This window comes from Talpa europaea (genome assembly GCF_964194135.1).
Source record: "Talpa europaea genome assembly, chromosome: 11".
Taxonomy (NCBI): Eukaryota; Metazoa; Chordata; class Mammalia; order Eulipotyphla; family Talpidae; genus Talpa; species Talpa europaea.
In genome coordinates, this window is record NC_140078.1 from 90,215,073 (window position 1) to 90,237,438 (window position 22,366).

The 22,366-nt window shown below is 37.6% G+C and overlaps 1 protein-coding gene across 1 annotated transcript in view; it reads left to right on the top strand.

Moving 5' to 3' along the window:
* Positions 1-361: 361 nt before the first annotated feature.
* Positions 362-22,366, top strand: part of EFHB (EF-hand domain family member B) — a gene marked incomplete at its 5' end in the record, with an annotated part of 33,628 nt that continues 11,623 nt past the window's right edge. Inside the window, 17 exon segments of the mRNA XM_084247096.1 lie at positions 362-398; positions 401-465; positions 468-509; positions 511-558; positions 560-631; positions 633-679; positions 681-856; positions 859-891; positions 1,042-1,439; positions 2,510-2,572; positions 3,364-3,507; positions 4,314-4,494; positions 5,650-5,760; positions 9,428-9,557; positions 14,621-14,704; positions 15,262-15,329; positions 18,786-18,940. Of these exon segments, the coding sequence (XP_084103222.1) occupies positions 362-398; positions 401-465; positions 468-509; positions 511-558; positions 560-631; positions 633-679; positions 681-856; positions 859-891; positions 1,042-1,439; positions 2,510-2,572; positions 3,364-3,507; positions 4,314-4,494; positions 5,650-5,760; positions 9,428-9,557; positions 14,621-14,704; positions 15,262-15,329; positions 18,786-18,940 (1,854 nt within the window).

Consider the following 22,366-nt stretch of genomic DNA (forward strand, 5'->3'; position numbering starts at 1 on the left):
TAATAGGCCATTGACCTGCAGGAAGCCTCTGGCTGAACCCATCTTGGGTTTGGGCGACCCAAGAGTAGTTGGTGAGAGCATTTGCTCTAGTGCTCAAGACCATATCCTTACAGTTTTCTTGCCCTTCAAATCTAGTAAGGAAGAGAAAACAAGATGTGGAAGGAAATCATAACCGAGGGATAGATAAGGGAGGCAGGCAGAGAGAATGGGGCGGTGATCAGTTGGAGAAAGAATTGCAAGCCAAGCCACGCCCCCGTTTCTCAGGTAACCGTGTAAACAGACCTGCGGCTTCTCTTTCCCTCGGTGAACCCCGGTAGTTAAGTGGTAGGCTGGAAACCATAGGCAGGGATTCCGAATGGAGATGTGTTCTTTCGTGAGAGTGGGATCCCAAAAAGATTTGGGCCCCCCAAGGGACTGGGAACTTCCCTTGACCCAGGTAAAGCCTTTCCCTTAGAGATGGGTGCCCCTACCTGTCTGAGAGAAAGTCTCCACTGAGCACAAAGGTAGGACTTCCCCAGGAAAAAAAAGGCTGACTTAGGAGAAAGGAGGGTCATCGTGGGGTCAAAAATCTCCTATAGAGTTGGGGCTCAGCATGGAATTCGGAAAAGAAGATTCCCCAGGGGGAGAGAGCCCTTTTGTTAGGCATAAAGGTCGAGGAGAGGATGCCATCACCAGAAACAATCTCCATTGGGTGAGGACCCTGAAATGAGATCAAAAAGACAGACTATTTCTAGCACCCTCATGGAAAGGAGTAATTTAGGAGTCTACAGGGTCTCAGGCTCACGGGAAACAAAACCTTTTCTGGATATGTTGTCAGGAAGAATGGAGTTAGACAATGGGGGTCTGGAGTGTTCACCTGCAAGATAATCCAGTCTCCCTTGGGCATGGTGGGTGGGCATGGTGCTACTATATTGGTCTAATGAAGGGTGTTCATTGATTGGGAATTGGAAATTTAACCAGGCTTGGGATATGACTCAGGTCAATCTCCACTTATTAAATACTATAATTAGTAATTCTATTTTCCTGTTTCACTGTTTGTAGTTAATGACCCCACCCCACAGGCTCTAGGGAGCAGGAGAGATGCTATGGTTGGTGCCCCTGAAGGCTTAGGGGATTCGGTGGGAAAGGAGCCTTCACTGAGTATGGAACCTGAACAGGAGGTAGAAAAAGAATCTACTTGTGTTGGGATGACGCCCAGCCAAGAGATGATGCCTCCTGTGGAGGTGGACATTGGGCTACCCCCTTCAGAGGAGGAAGATGAAACTAAGAACACAGAGCCTCAATTAGGCTTGATCATAGACCCTGCAGAGGGCCATTCTGCCCAGCAACCTGAAGAGAAAAAGGATGCTGAAAACACCGAACCGGGAGTGGAGCCTCCAGATCGCATCAGATCCATATACGCTGGGAAATTTTTTGATCGGATGCCTTGCTGGCCAAGTGTAAGTTTTATTTTTTTTTTCTAGTACTTTCCCTAGGAATTACATATTACCGTGTCTTTATTAAGATGATAAACTGATTAGTTTGGATTTCTGAAATCAAACTGAAGAGATTTCATTGACAGTCTTTGTGAAAGATTTACTCAATAGAAACAGAAGCAAGAGCATCCATTGGCATTCTGATATCCGTTGTCCTTTCGACTCTTTTGGCTTTTAACCTTGTCTGGTTTCTTCTGATTTCTCTGCCACCCTTCCTAGATGGCAGCTTTGTTTTCTGTGTTTTCTGATTGCTTCCTTCTTTCTCTGTTAACCTTCATTTCACTCCTCAATCTTCAAACTAATTAGGAAGTTAGTTCTTTCAGTAGTAAACATGGGCGGGAAGCGGAAGATAATGAATTATAGGTGAAAAGTTAGATGGCTATTCCAAAGAAATGACTGCCTGAAATTAACACAGAATTAGAGATCACAGAGTACAGTGAAACCCTTTTAGGAGATGATAGTGTTAAGAATTTGCCATTTAATTGTGGGTCTCTGATGAAAGAGGGGGTTTGATGGGTGACTTAGGAGTTTTCTAGGTTTATAATTATTCTGATCTGGTGGTAGGTGACTATCCAGTAGTGGCCATTCTTAGTTTTTAATAATTAAAAGGTATCAGTTGAAGAAGGCAGAGATACATTTGGTAACATGAGACAGTCTGAGCCATACATGGCAATAGAAAAGCTCTAGGCAAGCTCTTTTAGAAATATATTTATGAGAGGTATTCAGAGAAAGAAATGTTAATGAGGTGAATTCTTATTGTGTAGTTCGTGGCATCTAGTGGGTATTTAGTTAACATGCATGATAAATGGAAGAAAGATGAGATTAAATGGAAGAAGAATCAAAGAAGCACTTAATGTTTATGAGTCAGGGTTGCTTTAGATTTGCCATTTGCTTCTTTTTTTCTGAGTAGTGTTACAGTGCTTAAAAATAACTGTAGCATTAGAAACACAGGCCAGAATTTGAAAAAAAATCTGTTCTTCAAAATCCTTTCTCTCTACCCTGACAGTGATGATCTATTGCTTTTTTTTCCTTAGGCTGGTAAAGTTATTCCTATTGGATACAGAGTTGCAAACTGCTTGACTGAAAAACTTCCCAGGGTGAGGATTTTCATTATGCACTTGAGTTTATATTTTTACCTTTTATGTGAACATTGTAAGACAAGTCTCAACCTTCCTTATGAAAACTGTATACATTTAATATGGGCATTTGGATTCTTCACTGTGTTTCAAGGCCACCTCTTGATTTCATTCAAGAAAATGAAAATTCCAGGCTTATAATTTCTAGTTCTGCAAAAACAAAAGGGATTTTGGGCCTCCCTGGTGGTGCAAGGGGTTGAAACACAACCTATGAAGCTATCCGCAGCCACTGCAGCACGAGTGCCATCCCTGGCCAGGGAGCAACCCACATGACACAGTAGACCTCTCCTGCCTCACCCGCTGCTCCCCTCAGCAGTGTATTTTCAGTCAGTCTGCCTGTTCTGTTCCCTACTCTGTCTCTCGTGACTCCTCTCACCCCCACAACTCTGGCCTGTACCCCAGTTCTTGTATGCATAAATAAATCTTTAAACAACAATAGCAACAACAAAAACAGGGATTTTGATTTATTTCAATAGGAAATAGTCAAACAAAATATGTTTTCTGCACTAGATACTCCCTTGCTTTAATTTTGAAATTTGGTATCAATTCAAAGTACATTTTAGGGAGTTACAATACTAGGGGTTACAGTTTCCCCACTACACTGCACTGGTGTGCTACTACACTGGTCTAATGAAGGGTGTTCATTGATTGGGAATTGGAAATTTAACCAGGCTTGGGATATGACTCAGGTCAATCTCTATATATTAAATACTATAATTAGTAATTCTATTTTCTTGTTTCACTGTTTGTAGTTAACGACCCCACCGGAGGCAAAAAAATTTTTCAACTTCAGATATCCACCTGTTGGAGCAGAAAGAGTGTTTTATGGCAGAGCGAATGATCCCCAAATCCCACCTTATTTGACACATGGACTCAGATCTACACATTCAATACCGGTAACTTTTCTTTTCTTCCACCCACCCGAATGTTACTCACTAGCCAAAGTGAAAATACACAAATAAGTTGTTAATTAAATCATCAGTTCAAATTTTACTTTTACCTTTAACCTTGAGAAATGGAAAAGAAAATCTAAGAAGTACAGTGATGAGAGTGTAGAGAATTGAAAGGTGTAAGCCCTAAGCGATATCTTCTCCTTTCAGACAATAAAAGCCAAGTTACGTTTTATTTTCTCACAGTGAAGAGAAATTCAGTCAGGTTTTGTTAGTGAATAGAGAGGCCAGAAACCTAGAAATCGTGGCTCAGAGGCACTCCAGAGTACTTGCATATACTTTGAGTGGAAGTGGAGGTGGAATCCAAGTGCTATCTGTTATTTATTGAATGGACAGTGTAGAGTCAGAGGACTTGCCACATGTCTGGAGAGACTTTGTGGAAATGATTTGGTTCTTGTGTTTTCCATTTCTACTCTCTGGGAATGTTTCAGGCATGTATTTTGGAAGCTCCCCTCCTAAATCATTTAACCCCATTGAAACTTTTTCTCTGTTGACATGTATTATCATGTCAAAAAGAAAATACATGTCTAGACATGTTTAAGGTTCACAGTGCCAATTCTGACAGTTCATGTGAAGATGAGCAAAGGCAAAGATGATGAAATGTTTTCTCACAGTCTTATTCTCTTCTCCCCAGTGATTGGAGTTTCAGTTTTTTGTTGTTACATTTGTACTTTGTATGATTCTTTTAGGTAAAGGTATTGATAATCTATACTTTTTTGTTGTTACATTTGTACTTTGTATGATTCTTTTAGGCAAAGGTATTGATAAACCCACAACCTATTACAACATTTCAACAGAGAATTAAAGATAAAAAGGAATCAATATATTTTAGTAATCGATGGGCGCCATTAGGAAAATCTCATGATCAAACACCAGGATTACCGAAAGGCCTGGATATACTCAATACCACATTTGGGACAGCAGTCGTCAGAGGTAGTTAAAAAAAAAAATAAGGGGTGGGGAGGAAGTGTAATATTCAGTTAAACTTTATTGTATCATGCATAAAGATTGAAACATGAAAAATGTATTTTAGAACAGATAAAGTACTTTATTTTAATAGGATTGCATTTATTGTTTATGTAGATATGACATAGCATTACAGCAATTAGATCATAGCTGATATCGATGATTAGTCCACTTAGTATGGAAAAGTACTGTCAAGGTGTACCTTATTTGAATATATAATAGCAAGAATGTTCTAAAATGTGCATGTGTATTAATCTGTTTAATGATTACTATATCAAAAAGAAATATTATTTTAAAAGATTATTTTGACCCCAGTTCTTGGCAGAAAATCCAAAAGAAAGAAAATATATTAATTTATGTTGACAGATTGAAAGGGAAGAATGAAATTTTAAATGGAATTATATTATAAATCATTATGCAAAACAATGAAGCGAATTCACTGTGCACAACAGCACTGGGGACCACCTGTCATGAAAAGCTGCTGTTAAACATTTCATAGTTTAGGTTTGGAATTAGTAGAAAGAAGCTTGCTTCCTGATTCCAATGATTCCCTGGCACTTTGGGCCACTTTGAGGATGGAGATTCATATCAAAATGGATTTGAGGGTGTGCCTGCCTGCCTACAGCTTCCAAAATTGCACCATGGCTATGCCACAGGGCATCAGGATTTCTAATTCAAATTTGCTTACATAATTGTCTTGAGAAGTCTGGGGCAAATTAAAATAAAATTTGTCCAGAGGTTCTGAAAATTTAAAATTTAACCAGTTTTAGAATGTGGCTCAGGACAATCCATACAATTTTGATTATTCTCCAGAATTCTAGGGAGTGAGCCAGATCAATTGGGGGTCACCAACACAGTGACACTTAGACTATGTCCTGTCTTTCTTGATAACTTTTAAAAATAATTTTTTTTGATTTAAGATTTGTTAGTAATACTACATAGATTTCAAAATACAGGATAAACCTTTACTTACCTTGCTTTTGTGTTTTCCCAGAGTATCCATGTAGCTTATGCAATCAGTGTACCTCATTTCTCATTTGTTCTAGTCAATTTAAATGTGTTATAAATAAATATGTTATAAATAAAATATCTTTAAAGTGATTTCAATGATTCTTTCTCTAGAATTTTCTGCTAGAGATGTGGTGAATCCACCAAAATCCTATGAAGAAGTATTTAAAGAAGGAAGGGAAGGCCATGATCTGTATATTGTTTCTCACAATAGTTATTTTGCAGGTGAGTGTCCTTCAGTGTACATTAGGCCTGAAGGTATGGGACTCAGATTTGTGCAGAGAAATAAAATAGATAATGTGCATAAAGTGAAGTGCCTGGCACATGATGGGTGATTAGTAAATGATAGCAACTCATTATTCATAAGGTTATAAACCCTGATAGTTGGGAACATACACACTTATGCATTTTGTACATAAATTGTAGAAATATATATCATCATATTATATATATCATTATCATATATCAAATATAGATATCTCATTAAAGAGAAAAACAGCTAAGAAAGATTAAATGTTAGTATTAACTTTCGTGGTTTTAGATTTAAAATATTATTTTTATTTAAAAGTCAGGATTATTCTAAGTGTTTAGTTCTATATGAGGAATGTTGGTTAGTGGTCGAGTGCACAATTTTTTAATTGGATCAGGTTCGAATCCTAGTTTAATATTCATTATCTTTTAGATCTTGGATATTTCCTTACCTGGTCATCATCTATTTGAATTTCTTGTTGGGGATAATAATATGGTAGGGAAAAAGTGAGTACAAGTAAAATGCTTAGCATGGTGTCAGGAACAATAACTATTACTATTGTTACTGCTGTTAATATAATATAATAATTGTCTAGTAGTCTTGTCTAATAGTAACATTTTCTGCAATTATTCTATAACACACGTAAAGGCATTAGATATAAAATACAACTTGATTGCCCAGTGTATTGATGTTAAGTAAAATCTTGTTATAATAGAGATTGAGAATTAGACTGATACATGTCCTGAGAAAGCCCACGGGCTGTGCATGATCTATGAACTCATTCTTCATCAGCTAGAAGACTCACCTCTTCCTGCAGAGCAAAGCTCCTCTCTTCTTTGTTCCCTCTACTTCTTTACTTTTTCCCTTTTACCACCCTGTCTGCTCTTCCTCCTGAACTTATGCTGGGACTTATCTCCTAAGCCTGTTGCTCCACTGTCTGGAATCTGCCAGTCTCTTCTCTTATGGCCGGTCTCTGAGGGTTCTGTACAGTCTGTAACATGAAAAATGCCAGCCCTAGGATCGTCTCTACCCTCCCATTCAGACTGCTACTGGGTCTACCCACTCAGATGTCACATTCCTTCCCAAACCGTGACTTCTCTGCATCTCTCCATCCTTCTCCTGTGGCTTCTGTTTCTTCCACACCCATCCCAACCGGCCCTTTCTTTATTCCCCCTTCCCTTCCTCCCTCTTTTGTGAAAATATCTTACTCATTTTTTGGACAAAAGTTCAACATCTATTGCACAACAAATACAATGCTCTTTAATGTTTTACAAAGAACTATGTATTTTTGTATCTCTGCACGCCTATCTGTATATATACACAGACATACATATAACTTATAATGAGGACGTATGCACTTAGCAGTTGGAGAAAAATGAAGATTTTTTTTTTATATTCAGAAAAACTATAATGGACTATAACTTGTGTGAAATTTCCTTCATTTGCTCATTTTTACATGTTTCATTAGCCTCTAGAAAAGTCAGACTCCGATCTGTTTTATATTGTCCTTATTTCATTATCATAATGAAAGTATTTTATTATATGATACATAGTAACTGTAGGGAATTTCTATAACCTTGACATCTTTTTTTTTTTTTTAAGATTTATTTATTCATTTATACAAGCACTGGGTACAGTCAGAAGTGCAGGAGGGTGAGAGAATTCACCAGAGCCAGAGCGGGGAGCAGAACAGGCAGACTGATGTATACACTGCTGAGGGGAGCAGCGGGCGGCAGGAGAGGTCTGTCGCGTCATGTGGGACCCTCGCCAGCGGCCGGGGATCGAACCAGCGCTGCAGAGGCTGTGGGCAGCTTGCAGCCCAGTGCTCAACCACTGTGCCACCAGGGGAGGCCCAGCCTTGAAATCTTATTAGCTAGAGATAGTAACTGTTGATATATTGAAATCTTTTTCTAACTTCATCTATTAAGCCATCTTTCTTTTTTTAAATTTTTAAAAAAGATTTATTTATTTATGCATAAAAGAACTAGGGTACAGGCCAGAGATGTGGGGGGTGAGAGGATTCACCAGAGATACATTGGGGAACAGAACAGGCAGACTGAACGAAATACACTGCTGAGGGGAGCAGTGGGTGAGACAGGAGAGGACTGTTGCATCATGTGGGTTGCTCCCTGGCTGGCTGGGAATTGAACTCATGCTACAGAGGCTGCAGATTGCTTCATAGTGCTGTGCTTAACCCCTTGCACCACCAGGGAGGCCCCCATCTTTCTTTATTTAAATGGAATTATACTCTCCATGCTTTGGAGGAAGCTGCTATCTATATTTAAATTTTTTTATTTAAAATACTATGTCCCATGGAGCTTGGTGGATTGTTCTCAGGACTCTGGTAGTAGGCAAGATATGAAAATAAACATTTGTAGATGTTTGAACCTATAACCCCTGAAACAAATGTAATGATATAGCAACAATATATATGTATATGTATGAGCTAATGACTTCTTAAAAAATAATATGTCTGTGATGCCATTCAGAAATAATAAATGTGTATGTTCAATATCTTCTAAATATACTCAATGATTAAATAAAATGCAAGCTATGTAGAAATATATAAAATACAAAGAATACAAGAAAATCTCCCACCATTTCTATTCTTTCATAGATACTTTCCCAGATACATACATGTGTGTTTTGTTCCCCACTGTATATAAGTTTTTTCTATTTGCTTATTTCCCCATTGTTTGAAATATCTTGGTTGTTTTTCTGTCAGCATTTATATTGTATTTTTCAGTATTACAAAAATATGTTGTTTACATATCTCTGTGAATGCAGTCTATTTCTTTAGGATACATTCCTAGATTTCTGAGCAGTTAAAATAGCTACTAATAGCTCCACCCTAATAGCCACCCCAGTCTGCCCTCATATCTGTAATGATGAGAATTTCCAATTCTCCACCTCTTCCCCAATAGTGACCTTCGCCTATCTTCTTTAATTTTATCCAACTAAGAAACAGAGCATGATTTCTCATTTACATTATTTGAGTCACTAGTGAGGTTCAATAGCTTTTCTCTATCATTTCTTAACCTCTTAGCCAATTTCCAGTTTCAGTCTTACTGTCTTACCTAAAAATAAAAAGCTAGCATCATGTCATGACTTGAAAGAAGAAAGTACGGCATTCGATCTAAATATGCAGACTTCTATGTTGGGTTTCCTGCTTTCAGTTACCATTTGAATGCTTTTAATATGTGATAAGTGATTATAATGAGTTATGAGGTTGTGATGGTCTAATGATCTTGCCAAGCCTTGCAAATACTAAATACTTCTCAAGTCTAAACCTAGTGGAAACAACCGCTGAGCTTTCACAGCATTATCTTACCTTTCCTGATCTTTGGGATTTCTGTAACATTACTGGGGGGGGGGTCTATATTTTTCATTATTGATGTCTTTCTCCTACATCATTTCCCTACTTACTTTCCAAATATGAACACAAGGCACTCTTGTGTACCAATCTCCTATCTATAGTCAAATCTGTACAATTTGTGGTGCTGTTACAATTCCATTCTTTGTCCCACTCAGCTTTTCAATGACCATGAGAACATAATGTGCTTCTTGCAAGACAAGGTTATTGTGTTGCTTAAGTGTGAAGTGTTTACACACCATGCTCCTCCTTCCTCTCCACCCCCACAGGAGAAGCAAAGAACAGAAAGTATAATCCAGCAAGTTTCCATAGGTTTAATTTGTATGGGGGCCCAACACCGCATTTTAATGATGGAAGAAACATGGCAAAAACTTTACACTGGCTCCAAGAAATGCAAATGTAAGTTTAATTTTATTGTGTTCTGGAACAAGTGTTAGGTATATGACATAGGGACTTAAAGTACATTTTTAAATTTATTTTGCAAAAGGGCAATGCATTGACATGATTCAAACATAAAATTGATAGAAAATGATATACAGTGTTATGTCTCCCAAACTGTCCAAATCTCTCTCCATCTGGAGATAACCATCATACTGTTTTATGTATGTGGTATATCTCTATGTATGTATCATTCTAAAGTCACATCATACCTTTATAAGCAACTATGAAGATATACATAAAAGTTTTTAATCTGTGGGATCAACCATATGTATTTCTTTCTTTCTTTCTTTTTTTTTTTTTTTTGTGGGACCCTCGTCAGCGGCCAGGGAATGAACTGGCGCTGCAGAGGCTGCGGGCAGCCTCGCAACCCAGTGCTCAACCGCTGCGCCACCAGGGGAGGCCCAACCATATGTATTTCTTTTTTTTTTTTTTTTTTTTTTTTTTATAGAGGCATGCTTTTATTTATTTATTTGTTTGTTTGTTTTATACATGCATTGGGTACAGTCAGAAGCACGGGAGGGTGGGAGAATTCACCAGAGCTAGAGCGGGGAGCAGAGCAGGCAGAAGGACCGAAGTACACTGCTGAGGGGAGCAGCGGGCGGCAGGAGAGATCTGCGCGCCATGTGGGACCCTCCTCAGGTGGCCGGGGAGCAGCCGGGGAACGAACCGGCGCTGCAGAGGCCGCGGGCAGCTTCGCAACCCAGCGCTCAACCGCTGCGCCACAGGGGAGGCCCCATATGTATTTCTTAAAGATGATGGACTTTCAAATTTTGCAATGATGTCACATGTAATTGACCTGTCATTTATCATTCAACGTTTTTTAATAGTTATTTGGGTATCTGATCATCTGACTTAACTGTTGCAAACAGATCTTTCTATGCCTTCATTCTGTATATAGCTACTTACCTACAAAATTAAAAACTTTCTTTAGTTTTTAATTTCCTGTATAATATTTTATATCTAAGGCAGCACTAAAACATTGGGTCATTATTTATAAATATTCTTATCTCTTACTAGACTTTAAAAAATCAGAGGTTTGGAAATATCAGCATAGTAGATTGAAAGGTGGCATCCCAAAAGATTTGTCCAATTCTAATTCCCAGAATGTATGACTATTACCTCATATGAGATAATTCTGAATTATCTGGGTGAGTCCTGAATCCAACAACAAATGTCCTTATAAGGGAAAGTCACACAGAGATTAAAGACAGAAGGAAAAGACATACATTGGAGGTGATGCGAAGATGGCAGAGCAGATTGGAGTCATGTGGCCTCAAGCCAAAGAAGCTGAAGAATGTCAATAGCCAACAGATGTTGGAAGAAGCATTGTGTAGATTCTCCTATAGAGTCTTTGATGGAAATGTTGCCTTGTTGACACCTTGATTTCAGACGTCTGGCCTCCAGAATGTGAGAGAATATGCTTTAGTTGTCTTAAACCACCAGTTTGTGGTAACTTGTTGCAGCAACCACAGGAAACTAATAATATACTGGGTCTGCATTTCTACCTGTCAGTAATGGAAGCGAATTTGTTTTGCCCTCTGCTCTCTTTAAAGGAGGCCCCAAGTTTCCATAGGTCCCAGTGTGCACACCAAGTTTACATTCCTACCGGCACCCAACCTGTCTGAGTATCTCAATCATTGTTTGTCTTCTCTGTTGATAACAACAGCTCCCAGTTATAGAGGCAAAGGGCTGAGTACTTCATATTTTTAATTAAATTCTACCAACAACTCCATGAAGTAGGTGTGCTAATTTTTATCATTCCTATTTAACAAATGAAAAAAGCAGGAAGTGAAAAATTAAAGCATTTGTCCAAGATCATGCAGCTCAGAAGTAGTCGGGGTAGGAAAGAAACCCAGACAGTGTGGCTCTGGTGCCTATCACCCCAATACCAGGTATATCGGGCAATGATTCTGTGACCACAGGCCTTCAATTGTGACTTTCATTCCTCTTCCAATCCTTTATTATGAGTTTTGGATACCTGGATTCTTTAAACTGATAACAGTAAACCGTAAACACAAAAGATGTTCTCACAACGTCAGTGCATATAAGATCATTTTCCTTAGGATATAGAAGAAGAGCTCATACAACAAATGTTCATTAATTTCTCATCATTGAAAAGGTTCAACCATACATAAAGGAAAACATGAAGAAGTAGTTTAAATATTAATTAATACATTAATACTTGAAGGGAAAAGGCAAACATGATTTATCCAGCTTTGGAAGCTTAGAAATATAAATCTACTATTAATTTACAAAATACATGAAGTAAACACATTATCAACCATATGGTCTTCAAGAATGCCCTAAAAATGGGGTCAGTAACAAGAACATATTACCAGGGATGTGAGGCAGTCATACAAAATGCAGCAAGGATCCCTAAAACTAATGCAATCTTATATGTCAATTATATCTCAATTTAAAAATATGCTGTTTGTAAGAGCAGACAATGTGCAGGCTACATTTTCCTGTAACTTGTCTCTAACCTTAAGGAGACTTTGCTTATGGAACAATGTTTTAATTGATCACTTTTTTTTTTTTTTGTATTTTGAAACTTGATCGGGAAATTGTTGCTAAAAAAGTTGAGAAATTATTCCTTTGCCTCATCAGGTTTTAAAATGAACTCACTACTTTGCTCTTCAGTGTAATTTCTTTTTTCTTTTTTTTTTTTTTTAAAGATTTATTTATTTATTTATAGAAGCACTGAGTACAGTCAGAAGCGCGGGAGGGTGAGAGAATTCACCAGAGGCAGAGCGGGGAGCAGAACAGGCAGACTAACAAAATACACTGCTGAGGGGAGCAGCGGGTGGCAGGAGAGGTCTGCGTGCCATGTGGGACTCGCCCTGCCGCCGGGATGGAACCGGCGCTGCAGAGGCTGCAGGCAGCTTCACAGCCCAGGGCTCAAATGCTGCACCAACGGGGAGGACCTCTTCAGTGTAATTTCTATTACAAGCCTGGGGTTAAGCATTTTAAGGCACCTCAGTTTTATAAATTTGACTTACTCAATTTCCAAAGGCTATTTTTCTTCTGTAAAACTATTTCTTTCTTTCTTTCTTTTTTTTTTTTTTTTTAAGATTTATTTATTTATGCATACAAGGGCTGGGGTACAGCCCAGAGATGCTGGGGGCGGGGTGGTGAGAGGATTCACCAGAGACAGAGTGGGGAACAAAACAGGTAGGAAGACTGAAATCCACTGCTTGAGGGGAGCAGCGGGCGAGACAAGAAAGGTCTGCTGCACTATGTGGGTTGCTCCCTGGCGGGCCAGGGATTGTACTCATGCTGCAGAGGCTGTGGATTGCTTTATAGTGCAGTGCTTAACCCCTTGTGCCACCAGGGAGGTCCTGTAAAACTATTTCTGTTATGATCTTTGGTTTGAAGAATGGGATAGAGTCTTTAAATGGAAGACGTGTGTGCAAGCAGATCACATGTCCCTATGTTTGTGTGTGTGAATGAATTTACTGGCACACAAAGGAATTTGCTCTGAAAAGGTTGGTGAATGCTGTGAGGTTGTGTAATGGTGTTGTAGTTGTCAATATTCCAACATACATGGCTACTCATACACCCTTCCTAATTCTCCCAGAATCATAATTCAGGCATATTAAGACCAAAGAGTAGGTTCTAGGATTTATAGTCCTTACCCTTATCATCCCTGCATGTCCCTAATTATGGCCATTGGAGCTGGGTTTTAGATTGTCAGCTTTGTTCAAATTATCACCCTTCAACTGATAATTATTTATTCCAAACTTTTTTCCTTTTTCTTAAACTAATGAAAAGTAAGAAAGAATTACTTCGTATTTCATCTTTTGTTTCTCCACAGAGTGTCACTCTTCTCCAGAAAATTATTCAGCTCCATAGTTCCATGGTACAGGAAATACTTTTAAAAGCAATGGGATTTAGGAATTTAATGTTCATTGTTTTTAGTCTTGGCAAAACAATGGAGAATTTATTAATTTTAATGTTGTAAAATAGTAGTGTTGTGATTTTACAATTCTCAAAAGAAATCTTATTCATTTAATTACAATAATAGAAGTAACAAAATTATAGTACAGAAAATTGACAAAATAAATTTACCCATAATCCTGTCACCTTAATTCAACCATTATTATCTTTTTAATGTATTTCTTTCTACTGTGGTTTTCTGTGTAGAGTTTTGCATAGCTTTGATCAGAGTGCAATTCCATTTTATATCCTGCTTTTTCACCTAACAGAAAATGATTTTCTATTGCTGTGTGTTCTTAATAACCAACATTTAAAATGCATAGAGTGCATTCTTGTTAATGTGACATAATTGAATCTTCATGATTGAACATGTAGATTTTTTCCACTAAAGTCAATGGAGCTACAAACATTTTTATACACACAACTTTTCCATATTTTCAATTATGTGGACTATCTGCTTATGAATGGCCCTTAAACATGGATAAAAGGGTAGGAACATTTCAATGTGCTTTTTGTTCACATTGCCAAATCATTTCCAAAAGGATTATAATAATTGTACTGACAATCTACAGGTGTTTTACCATACATTTTGTGATCATTAGCTACCTCTTCATGTTGTCTGTTACCTGTGTGTGTGTGTGTGCACTTATTCACTATGTTAACTGTGTTACTATGTTAAAATTTATTCTTTTATTTACTAAAGTTTTATATTTTCTCCAGATAATTTGCTTACTAGATGTGAGTTATCATTTTATTTCCTTTGGCTATTTGATTCTTATTTTTTAGTAATTTTAAGAGTTACACTTACAATATTGATGTTAACATTTTGATTTTGTTTACTGAAAACCATTTTAAGTCTGCTTGTCTATTCTTTAAGCTTTTACATTAAATTTATATATGATTTTATAATAGAATGTAGATAGAAATGAGCACATGAACTTTGCATTTTAGCAAAAAATTTCTTTTGAAAGCAGATTTGTATTTTGACGGCCAAATAATGCTAGAGCATTCATCGCCAAATGGATATTTGATAACCAAGAATACCTTAGGTAATAAAGATATCTGACTTTTTTCTAACTTTATAGGAAAAAAGGAGCTAAGATTGTATCTAAGAGAGTGGATGATTTCAAAGAAAAGTTTCAACATAAACTTGGAAGAGTTTTAGATCCGTAAGTTAATTAAATTCAAATTGATAGTGTCTTTGGATGAAATTAATAGTGTCTTTGGATCATGTCTTATGGGAATGTTGGTTTATGTTCTATTAGTTTTTATCTATTAAATAAGAAAGTTATTCTTTTGTGTTAGGAAGGAACTTTATTAGCTTATATGGAGCTTGGGGTTCCAGGAAAGTATAGAGAAGTACTTAAGGAAGAGGGAGGGAGAATTTTGGGTAAAACTTTATTTCTGGATATCAGAAAGTGAACTTACTGAGTTACTTTTTTCTCTCCCTTTCCTGTCTTTCTCAGTCTCTCCACATATATCTCTCCATAATTCTGCTTTGAACATACTCTGTTTTTTCTTTTTAAATCTGAACTATGAAAGCCAGTAAAGGCACTCAGACCATTGGTAATGTGAGTTTAGACAAAAGACATATTGGAGAACTTCTTGAATCTTCACAGTTTGGTTATAGGAGAAAATATAGGCCATTAAAAGTATGCAGCATATGTTTTAGATTCCAGGGATGCCATGTGGTTGGTATTTTGACTAATGGTATTTTTTTTGATAGCATTGCAGAAACAATGAATGTTCCCCCAGACCACACATTTGGAGCCTGTCTCCGTCCTGAAGAATACGGTAAATATACAAACATATAAATTCTCTTAATAAAACAACAAAAAAATCTTCAAAAAGTAATGCAATTAAGGTCATCCTCTCCTTGTCTGAAAGTTTCTATTTTTAAAACTTTAAAATGTTACTTTAACTTTATTGAGAAAAATACAGCACAAGAAAAAAATGATTTTTCATATTATATGTGATACAGGTGCAGTTCAAAGTCCTTGTAATGAATACCTTCAATGCAGTTGAGGCTCTGAATTTTATTTAGAAAATAAATATGACCAGTATTGAAAAAGTCAAATCAAAGGAAGCAGCTTTGTAATTAATTTAAATATTATATTAGACCTTTGCTACTCAGGATGTGGTCTGTAGATGGACAGTAAAGGAGTCTCCTCCAAGCTTCTTAGAAATGCAAGATCTCAGGTTCCGCTTCAGCCCTATAATTAGAAACTGCACTTTAACACTATTTCCAGATGAATTGCAAGCACATTCGAGTTTGAGAAAGCACTGTATTCTACAATCACATAATTAAGAACCACTCCTCCCACCAGCCAATCGTCAATCAACCAGACCATAAAGGGACAGCTTACTAGGTTTTTGTTTTTATTTCTAGGCAATCTAAACATCAGACATTCAAAGGGAAAAATATGCTAAAGCTTAGTAGAATTAGGCTATAAGTCAGGAGCTTTCAAAATGCAGTCTGCAGTCTACTTGCATTAAAATCACTCAGGGAGCTTATTAAATATGCAGGTTCTTGGGACCCATGCCCAGATATACTGATTTAGTAGTTTCTTATGTACACTAAAGTTTAAGAACCACTATTGAAAATGTTTTAGCTAAAGTCTACTCACTGACAAATAAAATAAATATTGATTGAGCTTACTTCACATTGGAGCATCATTAATTGTCACATTAAGAGGTTGTATTTTGCTTTTTTTTTTTTTTTTAAATGAACTGTTAAGTGTTTAATGGATGCATTTTAGAGGCTCTTCATACCTGTAGGAGGGGGCAAGGGGTGATTTTGTAAGCCCATCAATCAGCCTGAAATATACACTGGTAATGAGGGTAATCGCTTCCTGTTTGAGGGCAGGCTTCATGCAGGTGGGTACTCTGACTTGCTGCCTGCTGTACTTTTGAGATGTAGCAACAGGAGGTTTTCTACCAATAGCATGAATCAATGAGTTCAACACATAGTTTGTCATTTTGATACCATTAACAATTTTCTTCTTAGTTGATCCACATTATCCTAATAAATTGATAAGATGCTATTATGAAATGAAAAGGAAGTCTACAACAATAATTAAAAAAAATGTAAGTATCACTATCAGTCTTGGTGTTGCATGGTGGAACTATGAAAGGGGATTATAAATCCTTGCTGGACATTTTCTGGAGCTCATGGATGGATGTGGATTAACTTTAGTGTCTAGCCTTTTGTAATTTCTCTTGGGGGATCAACTAATAGCATCTATTCCATGGAAAAGTCAGCATTTGCCTGTTTCCTGCTTCCAGGGACATATTGGTTTCTATATGGTCCTGTATTCTCCCATACTCTTGCTTAGGAAATAAAGGTAGTGACACAAAGAATGCTTCATCCCTAAGGGCTTACTGGTTGTGCTAAGAGCCTCCAAAAAGAGTTCAAAGGCTTACCCAACTCCCAGAATGCACTAGGGCAGAGGCAACTTTAAGGAGAATCCAGGGCTGGTGGACCATGGAGTATCATAGGAATTGGTTGCAGGTGAAGTATAATTGCTGTGCCTTCTCAATTTTTCTGACTGTCATGGTGTGGCAACTAGGTCATGGGTCTCTAGCCAGAGCTTATACTTCTGACTTCAACTCTGTAGAGATGACTTTTGAGTAATTGCAAATGATTTGACATGAGCTTCCTAAATATTCTTTCAGTCAAGGGCAGGATAGGGTATAATCATATGTCTCACCAATCAGGTAGTTACACCTGTTGGAGTTGTGGTGGGAAAACCAGATGGAGTTGCAAAAACAACCACTCAAATGGTTATCTTTGGATGTTAGTGGAGAGTGATGGCCTCTGAAGATAAAAATAATCAACCAAGGGCTATCCCATAGAAAAGGGAGAACCTGTTATACATAGTAGCCATCCAAAAGGTATCTGGAGGATGAAACAATGCTTAAAGATCATCCCTTAATCATCTTTATTTCCCCTCCCAGATCCTTACTTTTGTTTTGACCACTTTTAGGAGGCTTTGATGGTAATTGGCCCCATTACAGATGATCTTGGTTTGAGGCACTTGTCCAGCTCCTGAAACCAGTAATAATTGTGGAAATTTCTGCCTCAGGGTACCCTTAAATAGAAGACTTTATCAGAATGTGTGTCATTAACTTCTGATTTTATAATAAGAACCTTAAAAGTGCTGTGAGTACCTATTAAAAGAGACACTTGATAGAGACTAATGCGTACAGAGTAGGAATCAGCATTAGTGCCTTGCACTGCAATTAATGTTATGATTTCAGTTAATCCTCAGGATACTACAGTGACCTACAAGCATAATCCTACCCCCAGAAAGCAAGAAGGGAGGGCGTAGGCCAGAGGGAAATGATGATGTCCATCAAACCACCACATCTAAAGCAGCATGGTCAACTCAAGTCTGATCTTGTTAACATCAACATGCAAGGAATGTTTTCCAAAAAAGAATGTCAAGGAATGGGGTTTTAGGCTGTGTGTGTGTGTGTGTGTGTATGTCATAATTCAGGGAAGTTTCTTTACAATATGAAGGACAAATAGAAACAGAGAGAGGTAGCATGTAGAATGGAGAGTTGAGTTTTTTTTTTTTTTTGGTATGTCATAATTCAGGGAAGTTTCTTCACAATATGAAGGACAAATAGAAACAGAGAGAGGTAGCAAGTAGAATGGAGAGTTTACTTTTTTTTTTTGGAGAACTGAGTTCCTTGCAGGTCAGGACTCAGCTAGTGGAGCTGAGGGTCAGGGCAGGTGTCCTGGGCAGCTGATGGAATAGGGAGAATCAGGACTGAGAAATGGGGATTTGATTGATATCCAGACCAAAATCTCATATTAAGAGGGGGTAGGGATTTTGAGTATTCCAGAGGTTCAATCAACTCCAAGGCACACAGAGTGGCCCCAACATATATTCAACCCCAGCTTCCAGATTCTCAGCATCGCAGATAAATGTCTGCTTAGAGGCAGCCTGGAAAGGCCTTTGCTGTCTTCGGAGTTAACAGCTGATGGGGCTGATGATTCCTCCACAAAAATTTTGGAAAATTTTTTTCCCCAAAATTTGTTCATTGAGTAGAGTAGTTACATAAACAAAAACTAATTTTTGTCAAGTACTCTAGTACCTTTTTAATCCACAAAAATTTCTGTCATGCTGCATAATGGTGATCAAAGTTAGGTATGAGGTTTTTCATTCTTGCAAGTTGCTAGATGAGAATATGACTGGCAAATTTAAATTCACATAAAAGACTTTGTTTTCCCCTCATCAATAGGAGCTGGTGATCTCATCCATAATAGATGTCCTGGTGAATATCTTCGAGGCAAGGATAGACAGCGAGCCCTGATTTCAGCAGTTCGACATCACTTTAAGAAAGTTAACTACCAAAACTTTGACACCCTGCTGTCTGCCTTCCGGCACTATGATAAGGCCAGTAATAATGCAGAAAATTTTGGTCTGTGCATGGGCTCACATGTCCCAGCAGGTTGGTGTAGATCAGGGATGAGCAACCCTGGCCTGTGGGTCAAATTCAGTCCACCACCAGTTTTACATGATTATTTGTTTGAAGTATGATCTATGGCTGCTTTTGCATTGCAAATACAGGTTGTAAAATAGAGATTTAGTGGCCTACAAAACCTAAAATATTTACTATCTCATGCTTGACAAAAGGATATGCCAACCCCTGGTGAGGATCACTGGTTGCCAAAATGTGATTCTTGCACCACCTTCAGCATCACTTGGGAATGTGTAGAAATAGAGCTAAGGCCCATGCCAGGACCTTAATTAGCAATTTTGGGCTGGGACCCAGTAATTGTGTTTTTATAAGCCCTTTGGGACGGTTTTGATGCACATTCATTTGAGGACCACTGTTGTAGATTATTATACTATAGTACCAGCACTGTGGATCCCAGGGAGTCTCCTGGTGTGTAGATATAATCTCTACCATCAATCCAGGTCCACCTCAGGCTTAAAAGATCCCTTTCTCTGGGGAGCAAGATAGGGTTTTAGTTTTGAGAGAACAAAATCTTTTAATTTCAAGCTATTCTAAATTTTATCCTTTGATAAAGTCAGATCAATTCAGGGCTGTATAATTACCTTATTCCATTTTAGGCCATCATAGAATTGCTATTACTAAACTGCACTGCCTTGAGCTTACAGGAGGGAACACTATCATAGAAACTGCTTGTGAAACGCGACACAGTTTTTCTTAATATGTCCACGAAACATGCTTTTTGTCACATGCATCCTCTTTATAAAAAAACCCAGTTTTTCTGAAAGTGAAAACTTTCTTCCATCTAAATATCTCATTTGTTTTTACCTTGCAAACAGCGTGAGTTTTGTACTGATTGTGCATACCTTTTTGACTTGGCCAATGAAACACATCTAATTTGTGAGTGTGATCTTATGTATTTTACATGCTATTTTAATTTTATTTGTTATTTTTTAAAAAGATTTTATTATTTATGCATACAAGAGCTGGGTTACAGGCCAGCGGTTCAGGGGGTGAGAGGATTCACCAAAGGCAGAGTGGGAGACAGAACAGGCTGATTGAAATAAACTGCTGAGGGCAGCAGCAGATGAGACAGGAGAGGTCTGCTGCACCATGTGGCTTAGCTCCCTGGCCAGCTCAAACTCATGCTGCAGTGGCTGGCGATAGCTTCAGAGTACTGAGACTTAAACCTTTGCACGGCCAGGGAGGCCCTATATGTTATTTTTATTTCAGTTTTCACCTGATCACCCCCCCCATCCTTTTCTTTGCCCTAATTTTCCCACTTTTGGGGTTCTATTTATTTTTTAACATAACCTCAAGGTTTTATTATCTTTGTAATAAACAAAAGATGAAGCTTAGAACTGGTTCATTTGACCCTTCTCCTCTTCTCTCCTCCCAGTTGAAAATGTTTATGTCTTTTAATAGTCAACATTCTCTTAGCTCTATAGTTGGGCTCAACACAATCAGTCTTCAGCCCAGTTTTCTTTGTAGAAAATTGGCTTGTCTGCCTACCATGGCCACTCTGCCTTCCCTGGGCATACAGAAAATCCTGACCCTTCTTGAACTGTGTCACTTATGGGGTTGATGCTTGTCACACTTCTTACAGGAAGTCCAACTGCTTGAAGGTGCACCCACCATACTTTCCAGGACACTATTGCATAGAAAACTGTCTCTGTTTAATTGTACTTACTTTTGTAGGCAGACTCAAAAACCACTTTAGAATGAGTCTAATGTAAACAAATAAAAGCTCATAAATCAACCAGTGATGTTGCAGTGTATTCTAACTGATTTAAGAAGAAAAATTAGCAGAGTAATTGAGGTTTAAGAGAGGATAATATTCCTGTCTCTCTTCCAAATGTGACTACAATTTTGGAAAAGTTACACTAAACTGTTTTTTTAATCTGGAAAAAAACTTGATTCATTTTAAACTTTTTTAAAAAAATTGATTAGAGGCTTGTGTGCCTGCATTGTACTGAAGTTTGTCCTAATTATGTAGGGACAGCTACACTTTTCACTAAATTGTATTTAAAGAAAATGTAAGTAATTTAATAGGGGAGCCTCTGAATTTTTTAAACTAGAGATCAATTGGTGTTTTACCAGTATACATGATTCTTCAGAATTAAAATAAGTATATATTTTATTATTTTAAGGGTTTTTTTTTCTGGAAAAAAATCCAAACTTTTATTTGTATAAATATAAAAATGGCTAATATGTATAACTCTTGTGAATTTATAGAAAATGCTTTTTTAGCATTACTCTTTTTTTTTTTTTTAGCTTAGAATGCTTTTTATTTATTTTTTTTTTTATTTTTTATTTTTTTTTAGTATATTTTTTTTTTATTTTTTTATTTTTTTATAAACTTTATTGTTATATTCCCCATACAATTGCAGCCCCCCATTCTGACCCCAATCCCTCCCCTCCCGCCCCCGCCCCCCTAAAAGTGTCTCTGGTTCATAGTTTTTTGTTGATTTTGATTTTCACTTTCTTATAGTTATTCATTTTCCTGGTCCCTTATTTAAGTTTTCTAGATTCCTGCTATGAGTGAGACCATCCGGTATTTTTCTTTTTCTTTTTGGCTTATTTCGCTGAGCATGATCCCTTCCAGCGCCATCCATGTTGCAGCAAATTGCATGTGTTTATCTTTTTTGAATGCTGAGTAATATTCCATGGTATATATGTACCACATCTTCTTGATCCAGTCATCTATTTTTGGGCATTTGGGTTGTTTCCAAAGCTTAGCTATTGTAAACAGTGCTGCTATAAACATAGGGGTGCAGGTGTTCTTTGGAATTGATGTTTCTGTGTCCTTTGGGTAAATACCTAGGAGTGGAATTGCTGGGTCATATGGAAGCTCTATGTTTAGTAGGTCCAGAAATCTCCACACAGCTTTCCACAGTGGTTGGACCAGTTTGCACTCCCACCAACAGTGCAGAAGAGTTCCTTTTTCTCCACACCCTCGCCAACATTTGTTGTTGCTAGTTTTTTTAATATGTGCCATTCTCACTGGTGTGAGATGGTATCTCATGGTAGTTTTGATTTGCATTTCCCTGATGACAAGTGATGTTGAACATTTTTTCATATGCCTGTTGGCCATTTGCATTTCCTCTTCAGAGAAGTTTCTTTTAAGCTCTTCTGCCCATTTTTTGACTGGATTATTTTCTTTGTTGTTGTTGAGACTCATCAGCTCTTTGCAGATTTTTGTGATCAGTCCTTTATCATTAGTGTTGGGTGCAAAAATGTTCTCCCAGTTGGTGGGGTTTCTCTTTGTTTTTGTTATTGTCTCTTTTGCTGTGCAAAAGCTCTTTAATTTGATATAGTCCCAGCTGTTTATCTTTGCCTTCACTATCACTGCTTTGGGTGATGTG